This window comes from Populus euphratica, unplaced genomic scaffold (assembly GCF_000495115.2).
Source record: "Populus euphratica unplaced genomic scaffold, PopEup_1.0 scaffold128.1, whole genome shotgun sequence".
NCBI lineage: Eukaryota > Viridiplantae > Streptophyta > Magnoliopsida > Malpighiales > Salicaceae > Populus > Populus euphratica.
In genome coordinates this window covers 513,856-523,489 of record NW_011500015.1, presented here as the reverse complement: position 1 = coordinate 523,489, position 9,634 = coordinate 513,856, and the positions used below count along the sequence as shown (strand labels likewise).

Genomic DNA, 9,634 nt, shown 5'->3' with positions numbered 1-9,634 from the left:
ATAATTTTAACTAAATATATATTTTTCTAAACTAATATCAACTAAAAATACTTTTTATAAATTAATATTTTTCAAACCATGACTGCATCAATTACTGTATTTCCAAATATATTTCTGCAAACCTGAAAAAGTGCTCTGAATCTCTTCATTTCCGATCAGGAGATCTACTCCGGCTCCTCATATTGCAGGTGCAGGTACACCTGTTATGTGGGTTTGAGGATATAAATACCTCCGCGAGACCAAATGAAAGCACTACTTTCTTGGCAAGAACTCTCTTTCTGTCGAACCCTAGATGTTTCACTTCCGAACTTATTGACAGCAAATTTAATAACTAACTTAATCATTGTAGTGTTCAAGAAGAAAGGTACCTCTCTAAATTGGAGGTGACCTATCTAACGAACTTAACTATTCTTGTCTCTTTAGATTCTTAAATATCATCACTAATTAAGGAATGTTGCCCCCTTAGATTCCTGAAGATCATCACTAATTAAGGACGCCTGATGTTAAGTAGATCCACCCTATTAATACCACCGATAAGAGCTTGGAAAATATTTTAGCAATACCTGATGAGTGATTTGAAAACATATGGAGACATGGAACTCATTTGTTTCATAGAAAATATCTTTTTAGAAATAAGTTTTCAATTTGTTTATGTTTATTTATCTTTAAAAATATTAATCAATAAAAAACACTTTCTAATCAATTTTTTTAATAAATTTGAAAAAAATTAAAATATTAAAAAAATAATATTTTTCAGTTTATTTTTCATGATATAACTAAACACTAAAAAGTATTTTTTATGACTCTATCAAATATAAAAAAATAATTTATTTTTTAAAAATTTAATTTTTATAAAATCCAATTTTTTAAAAAACAATTATTTTCAACAAAAAATATGGTCACATAGTTTACTTTATTTTATCTACCATGATTAATCATTTAATGTAAAAGAGAAAAATAAACACTTCCTTTCAAAAAAAATAGCTGGAAATTTCAAGCACAGAACTACCCAAATATTGTATATATGTATATAGTAAAGTTACTAATTCAAGTTTAATAAACCTTGAAACACTATCAAAAAGTTAGATAATACTAATGAGATATTTTATTATCATTTATAAAAAAAATCATTAATATTTTAAATTATCAATGAAATTTCGTAGTCGAAAACTTGCTTATATATGGGGATTTTTATTTTATTGACAATTTCATTAACATTAGAAATAATATTTCATCAATATTTTCATTAGCTTTTTTTTTTGTTATATTTTTAAGCCAATAATTAATCACAATAAACTACAACCACAACAAAAACATTATTTGAGCATCTAATTTCACCATTGCTGGGCATCTAATATAATTCTACTATTGTTTTTGCAATAATCTCCAATCAAACATTATATCCTACTCAACAAAAAATATAATGTCAAAACAAAGCCTTCTTAGTTGAATGAAACATTTTTAACCTATGAGTTTAAGAGCACCAACCTTTAAATAATAACATCAATTAATACCTTTAATTATTATAAGTTAAACTAACTTTCCCCAAATTTTCATATTTTTTCTTGTAAATAAATTTTCCTTGTGTTATTATAAAGATCATATTTTTCATATTATATTATGATCGGTAAATAATAACATCAATCAACATCCTAATTCATATCAATTACATATTAATTTAATTTCCAATAAAATTCATAATTGACTAACATTAATCGGGACTCAACTAATTATCTATAATTTATTCATTTCAAACTTATTCAACCTAATTTATTTAATTATTATCAATTTCATGCAATTAATTTTTTTTAAAATTTTAATTTAACTATAAAATTAATATAAAATAATTGATATCAAATATTTTTTTAATTCTAACATGTTCAAGTTATAATATTATACTCAGTTTCATCAAGTGATAAATTAAATCAGTTTTATCAAAATCTCAAATAAATTTTAAAATTTAAATAATGTATAAATACAACAAAATGTTATTATAAAACAAATAAAATATGTAAATATATAAGTAAATTGCTAGTACTATAAATAAATTTTAATAAATTAACTTGAAAAATAAATAAATAAGTTTATTTTGTTAATTAAGTGAAGCTTGATAAAATATAAAACCAAGAAATAAAGATGTTTTGTTGGAGCCGGCAGGTTAGGTGGCTGGAACTGTGACGGGGCACGCGCAATTAATGAAATGGGAGAGAGATAAGAAATGAGGAGATGAGAAGATTGTGTGTTTTAATTTGTCTCAAATTTATCTCAAAATTTATAAAAAAATTAATTTTTAAAAAATGCAATTAGATCATGCTTCCAAGCACTCTCACAACCCGTGTTAATATAGAATTGATCACAAAAAAGAGACTGTCCAAATGCATTATGTATATTTAAAATGTCTACAATAATAATTTGATATGAAAAGTTGATGTATGTGTATATACAATATCTTATCGAAATCAAATTTTTTATATATATATATATAAAGTCTTCAAGTTCTAATTTCCATTTCTAGAGGAAAGCAACCTTATCTCTCGACCATGTGATGATGAAAGATAATAAAAGGTCCGGTGGGTTTGTCAATTTGAGTACATGTGCTACTCTTCAATCTAGAGTACCACGGGTAACTAAAATTTAAATAGTATTTTATTTAAAAATATACTAAAATAATATATATATATATATATATATATATATATAAATTTATTCTTGATCAAAGCATTTAAAAAAATTTAATGTGAAGAAAAAAAATTATTTATCTCACACCACCACAAAAACCAAATACTTTTTTAGCATCATAATTTACCCTTTTCTAGATGATCTCTCTCATCTATAATAGCCTTATAAAAATAAATTGGACGGCTAGTTCTTTGATTCTCCTCCTTTTCTGGTGAGATATGGGAATGTCATTTTCGCATATAATAAATGAAACTACTTTTACACTATATATATATATATATTGGCGATATTATTGGTTTTTCATTTCATGCTCCCTTGGATCTTCCCTTGGTCAGCTTTGTAAGAAATATATAAATAATAAATGGACGTATTATTTATATTAATATACACATGTGTATACATTTTATACGGGTCAACGAGGATTTTGGGCACTTGTATAATTATGTACATTTTTACATTTCATTATGGTGTCTTATATTCTAGTATAAAAACTTTAGTAGTTTCATGATATTTATTTATTTATTTATTTTTGAATTTTTATCCTTCCCAGTAAAAAAGAATTGGTAGTTTCATGATATTTATTTATTTATTTTTGAATTTTTACCCTTCCCAGTAAAAAAGAATAGGAAAGGGGAATCTCAAGTTCAAGTTATGGGCAAAATGAAATAGTTGATGTTGTAAATATTTATTTATTTATTTGAGATACATACATAAATATACTCTTAGTAAAACTGAACCCATAAATGGCAGCTTAGAAGTTGAAGTTTCCTTTTCACAAAAGTTTATTCTCTCAAACATTTTTAAAGAAAGAAATAAACTTTATTCTAATAGAAAAAAGAATTCCTATTTTTAAGAAACTGACAGGCCATTAAGATTCTGATGTAGACTATTAGATTTTGTTTAATTTTATATTTTAAAAATATTTTTGAGAAATTTATTTGATTTTTTTTTCATTTTAGTATTAATATTAAAAAAAATTAAAAATTAAAAATATTATTTCAATTTATTTTTTTAAAAATCAACCATTATTATATTGCCAAACAATTATAATCCCGTGTCAGGTAAATAAATAAATACTGATAGTGGATTGCAAAATTAAATAAAATGAAAAACTAGCAGTACAGTAGAAGATGGTGGCGTGGTAATTTGGTATAAGAAGAGAGGTAGTTAGGAGGTCTACCAGAGAAGAGTACTTCCATACTTTCTAGAGAGAGAAAGAACGACAACAACTACAAACTGCAAAGCTTTAGCTTGGAGGATAAAGTAAAGAACAAAAACAAGGACAACTTAAAAAACCAGACCACCCACTTTGTTCTACTCCTTCTCTCTCACATTTCTTTGCTTCAAATCTTGGACAGAGCTTTCTTTCACAGCTCTGGTACTCCTAGGAGAAATTCTAACTACTTCTTGAGGTAGCTTTCAGTTTCACCTGTCTCTTTGATTTGGTTGCTGTTGTCTGTTTTTCTTGCATATGGGTGTGCTTTTGTTGAGATAGCTTTCAGTTTGTGAAATACAAGGGAAGAATTGGAAATCCCAGATAGAAATAACAAGGAAAAGAAATGTCTTTCAAGAGCAGAGGAGACCAGCAGTCTTCTAAAAATGTTATATCAAAAAAATGGGCCCTGTTCTTTTGCTTAGCTTGCTTTTGTGCTGGAGTGTTCTTCAACAATAGGTATGCTTATTTTTCTTGAAAAAATCATTTGTTTTTCATGTGAATTGCCTACTGTGGCAATCTCTGGAGAGGTTATTTGATTAAGTTTCTCATTTTTATGAAATGGGTACAAGCTGTTTTTTTGTAAGATCTCTTTTTTGTTGATTGTTTTTTTGTATAGATCGTAGGCATGTTTTGGCTGGTTTAATGGAAAAATATGTTTTGATTTTCATTTTTTAAGAATGCTTGATTATTCTTTAAATTATCTGAATCTTAATATTTCACCAGTTTTCAAGTTTGTATTTTCCATACAATTTCTGGCTTTATTTTCTAGCTAAAGCGAGGTAGATCTAATTATCAAAATTAGGATTTTGATGCATTGACTTTCTAATGATGCATTGACTTTCTCTTTTTCTTCAATGCTATTACTATCATAATTTTGTTTTCTCAAGCCTCTGTGAATTCATTCCTTTTCAAGAATTTTCATACTCTTCTGCCATTACCTCCATCATCCAATAAATAAATAATTTTTTCTTTGTTACTACTGTTCATGTGATTTTATTTAAGGTCGTGGTTCTAAATGTGGTTTATTTGTTGGAAATCCATGTGCTACCATTAAAAGCTACCGCCACTTATTTATGCAACCTGCTCCCACATGGTTGCGTACCAGGGGAAGGAAGGCTACCGACATCTGCTGTCATTGCCATAAATCCTTATTTAGTATCTGGTAGTAGTGACTGCTCTTTTTTGTTGGAGATAGTTGACTAGAAACTCCTCATGACATTGTAGTGATCATTTCGGTGATCTCCCAGGGAAACTCTTTCACTTTAAATTCTCTTTCTTTTTCAAATCTAAACATAGATTATTTTCTTCAGTCTAGATATGTCTACAGAAGTAATTTCATAGCAATCAAATCATCGAAGTTTCTGTTATATGTTCGATGGTTGTGTGCAGATTTGTGGTTCTGCAAGTAAATTCTATTTTTGTTTGCATCATTATCTTTATTTATCGGTTAAAGAAATTGCAAAAATCTTCAACAAGGTAACTTCTTGTTGGCACTTGATCTGTGATGGAATGTTAACGAGGAAAAATGGTGGCAGGATGTGGGCAGTTCCCGAGCCTAAAGGCATCACTCGTACAACTACAATGGAAGCTGAAAGTCTAAAGTTAGTTTCAGAGGGTTGTGGTGATGAAATTGTGGGTATCTTTATTTATGACATGATAAATTCCTTTTCCTTTCATGTTTTTAATTGGTGGCTAGACTCAGGCATTTCAAGTTGTTTTCGTTATTCTTTTATGTTACTCATCTGAATTATTGTTGTTTGAAATCTGATTTGAGTCCCTTTAGTTGCATCAGAAAGAAGTGAAGCGTGGCTCTAAGGATATTATTGGGGAAGTTTATAAAACTCATAATGCCATTCAGTAAGTATAGCTTATGCCCAGTAATTGTTCTACATTCTGCTTACATATCATAGTTGATTTGTATGAAGGCATCCTGAACAGCAAGCTTACTATTGTAAATTGAATATAGGACATTAGACAAAACTATTTCAAATTTAGAGATGGAATTAGCTGCTGCAAGGGCAGCACAGGAGTCCATACTCAGTGGCTCTCCTTTGTCAGAGGACTTGAAGAGGACTGGGTCATCTGGTAAAAGAAGATATTTGATGGTTGTTGGAATTAATACAGCTTTTAGCAGCCGCAAAAGAAGAGATTCAGTTCGCGCTACATGGCTGCCACAAGGTTCGTTGAATTGTGTCCCTACTTATTCTTATGCTGTTTTAATTTTTGTGTGAGATTTCATTGCTGACTAAGATTTTTTTTTTCCCTTAATACAAAATAGGTGAAAAAAGGAAGAAACTGGAAGACGAGAAGGGTATCATTGTTCGCTTTGTCATTGGTCATAGGTGAGTCAGGCTTCTTTTCTCTTTAATGATCTGGATAGGGGCGCGTGTAATTTGCAGTGGAGTATGTGTATGTCAGTCCGGGTTGTTGAGTGTATGTTTTTGGCCTTAATTTTGAATATTTGCTCACCCCTCATGTGTTTGATGATTAGGGCTACCCATGCACCTATTAGAGAGGAATATAAATTTATTCTTGGGACCTCACCTAATAGCTTAAGCTTTTAGGTTGGGATGATTATTTGATATGCATCAATTCAAAATTTTGTCAATCTTTTAAGGCTGCACAACTCTTCCAGTTGCTTTCTGTGACCAAATGAATGCCATCTCTCTTGAGAATCCATATTATCCTGATGTCAGCTATAGGCACTGAAAGAATCTTGAAGAGTAAGCTACAACATTGCAATAATTGCAAAGGGTTTTGGGTGCACTTGGATTCCCATAGAAATGAAATTTCAGTAGTAACTTGTACTCCCATTGTTTTAACACAAGTCAAAATGCTCAGTATGGTATCATATAGCATAATTTATTTTTTGGGAGTCACTCTACCATGTCAATCTCTCCGAGTCAATGTTCACAAGTTAGTGAAATTATTCAGAGGTAGTTACGTAGGCTGGGCATATGGTTTCAGTTCTCAAATATAGATATATGGTGATGAAAACAATCAAAACTTCTGAATTAAACCTGTGCTCTCTGAATGCATTCATGACAGCTAATAGCTTTGAAAATGCTAGATCATGAATTTAATTTAACTTGAATTATTTTATATTGTCTAGTGCCACATCAGGAGGCATTTTGGACCGAGCCATTGAAGCAGAGGACAGAAAGCATGGAGATTTCTTGAGACTGGTAAGGCTTTTCTCTTCAATTCTATTGCACTGTCCTATTTAATGGAACGCTTGCTCACTTCTGAGAAAAAGTACATGCCTGCTTAGGAAAAGAAAAATCTATGAACTCACATGTTTGCTTTGCTACGATATGAGCAGGACCATGTTGAAGGGTATCTTGAATTGTCGGCCAAGACAAAGATATATTTTGCAACTGCTGTTGCTTTGTGGGATGCAGATTTCTATGTCAAAGTGGATGATGATGTCCATGTAAATATAGGTAGGTCAACATATAATGTGCAGTGACTCCATTCTTATTGGTATATAATTATCTGAAGATGTTTTCCCTATTTCCAAATAAAAGTCAACTGGAAAAGATTTCGGATTATTATAATTGTATTAGAATTTATATATTTCACCATCTGAAGAATTTAGGTTCTTTCCTATCCTCCAGGATCAATGCGACATTTAACATGAATTATCTCATCAGTTTTATCCATGCGAGAAAATTGCTGTTCATAGCTTCTACTTTCTAATAATTTGTGTTAAGTCCATTTTCTTGCTACTTGGTGCAGCAACACTTGGAGAAACTCTAGTTAGACACAGAAAGAAACCACGTGTATATATTGGATGCATGAAATCTGGTCCTGTCCTTAATCAAAAGTAAGTGAAATTGTCTTGGATTCATTCTGTCAGAAAAGTTTTAGGGAAGGAATCATCTTCTACATTCTTAACTTGTCACTTTGTTGAACAGGGGTGTGCGGTACCATGAACCTGAGTACTGGAAATTCGGTGAGGCAGGGAATAAGTACTTCCGGCATGCTACTGGGCAGCTGTATGCCATTTCAAAAGATTTGGCTACGTATATATCAATAAACCAGTAAGTTCCTCTTTATTTGTAACATGAGATGATGGAGTTTTGTGCCTGGATCTAAATTTCAAGCTTTTCCCCATAGTTTACTTACATTAATGATGGTTCTTTTGCAAATAATTATCTCAGACATGTTCTGCACAAGTATGCCAACGAGGATGTTTCGCTGGGGTCGTGGTTTATTGGACTTGATGTTGATCACATTGATGATCGGAGGCTGTGTTGCGGCACTCCACCTGGTAAAGCTATATTTTACTAGAAATATTGTAAAACTTTAGTTAAAAAAGAAGAAGAGATTCTCTTGGACTAAATTAGACTTTAATACATTTTATAGAACCCACCAGTTACTGTCTCATTGAAGATACTGAGTTTTCCCATGTCAAACATTAGTGGGGGTCGAGCCTCTGTCACATCAATATTTACACCCTGAAGGAATACACTACGCACCAGAATGAATTGACTAAATATTGGATTGATGTGATTATTTGTTACCATTTCTTGTAAGGTTTGGAGAAGTTATCATGTACATCATGGTGTTTTTGAAAGTTGACATTGAAGTAATAGGAGTTTCCCAGAAAAATCAATAATTTCATTATGGAAAATCCTATGCAGCCTATTGATGCTTCTGAATTACAATTTGGAATTCTGATTATGATAGTGACAATTATCATACTGCCATGATCACTATTCAAATGGAAGTGCAGTAGCCTCTTATGGCTATTCTCGAACACATTTATTTCTGTTTCCTCCTGTTAGCTGCTATTTGCAAATTTATAACAGCTATGATTTCTGCATGGGTTACTGACCCATCCTTGATCACATGTGCTCTAAACCTTAGTCTCTGCCAGGACCAAAGCAGAATGGAATTGTGCGAGTACAGAGATGGCATGTTTCAAATTCTGATTATTTCTCACTTCTTGTTTCCTCAGATTGCGAGTGGAAGGCACAGGCTGGCAACATCTGCGTTGCGTCATTTGATTGGAGCTGCAGTGGGATTTGCAGATCCGCAGATAGGATTAAGGAGGTCCATCGGCGGTGTGGGGAAGGTGAGAAAGCTTTGTGGAGAGCAACATTCTAGGTGATAGTGCTCTTCCAACCTCAGGAAGATGATGCACTGAAGAATCAGGTGTTTCGAGTCTTTTCTGTATTTTTTTGTCAGTATAGAAACCATGTCATATTACGCCTAATAGAGAGGGAGAGAAAATGCATGTACATTCACGTCCTTGCTCACACGTGTGTGAGGGAGCAGATGCCCTACATCGTGGACTTCTCCATTTTAGCTAAGGAGAGAGACCGCAAAAGCGGCCAGAAGAGGCAAGAACACTAAACAATTCTTTGATACACAGGAAAGCCGATTTGCAAGTTTACAATTCGACGGGCAATCAAGCTAACAATAAATACAAGTCATGGCAGTGGCTTTTCCAGCTCTCATTCGATTTTGAAATGTTCTGTATTCTGTTACCCAGAATCCATTGTAGAAACTCTGCTGTGTCGATTAGCAATGCCAAAAGTTGGTGGATTTGATTAGGAGCTTTTAAGCCATGCAGCGATAATGATTCTTATTCTTTGATTTTGTGGTTGATGCAACTCCTAACGAAAAAACTAGATTGGCTTATGAAACTGGAAGACATCCGAGGTGTTCGGGAGGGAATGTTACAAAGCTTGCCTCTTAAAATGTTTTTTTTTTTTTAAGTTAATTAAACTA

At 31.8% G+C, this 9,634-nt stretch overlaps 1 protein-coding gene across 2 annotated transcripts; it reads left to right on the top strand.

The window, feature by feature from the left end:
* The first annotated feature begins 3,844 nt into the window (after positions 1-3,844).
* LOC105141668 (probable beta-1,3-galactosyltransferase 2) lies at positions 3,845-9,497 on the top strand. 2 transcript variants are annotated; one of them, XM_011048960.1, is made up of 11 exons: positions 3,845-4,351; positions 5,431-5,527; positions 5,688-5,752; positions 5,862-6,073; positions 6,174-6,237; positions 7,008-7,080; positions 7,218-7,338; positions 7,634-7,721; positions 7,813-7,938; positions 8,059-8,168; positions 8,859-9,497. In XM_011048960.1, the coding sequence occupies exons 1-11, from the start codon at positions 4,239-4,241 to the stop codon at positions 9,005-9,007; spliced, it is 1,218 nt and encodes a 405-aa protein (XP_011047262.1). In that variant the 5' UTR covers positions 3,845-4,238; the 3' UTR covers positions 9,008-9,497. The 2 variants fall into 2 exon arrangements, with proteins under 2 accessions (XP_011047262.1, XP_011047261.1); XM_011048959.1 differs by having other exon boundaries at positions 5,679-5,752.
* The last annotated feature ends 137 nt before the right edge of the window (positions 9,498-9,634 follow it).

Excerpts from the sequence above, each read along its gene's own strand:
- LOC105141668 (XM_011048959.1), top strand. The coding sequence starts at position 4,239 with ATGTCTTTCAAGAGCAGAGGAGACCAGCAGTCTTCTAAAAATGTTATA. Across the intron at positions 6,074-6,173 it reads CGCTACATGGCTGCCACAAG|GTGAAAAAAGGAAGAAACTG; the intron begins GTTCGTTGAATT and ends AATACAAAATAG. Across the intron at positions 6,238-7,007 it reads CGCTTTGTCATTGGTCATAG|TGCCACATCAGGAGGCATTT; the intron begins GTGAGTCAGGCT and ends TATATTGTCTAG.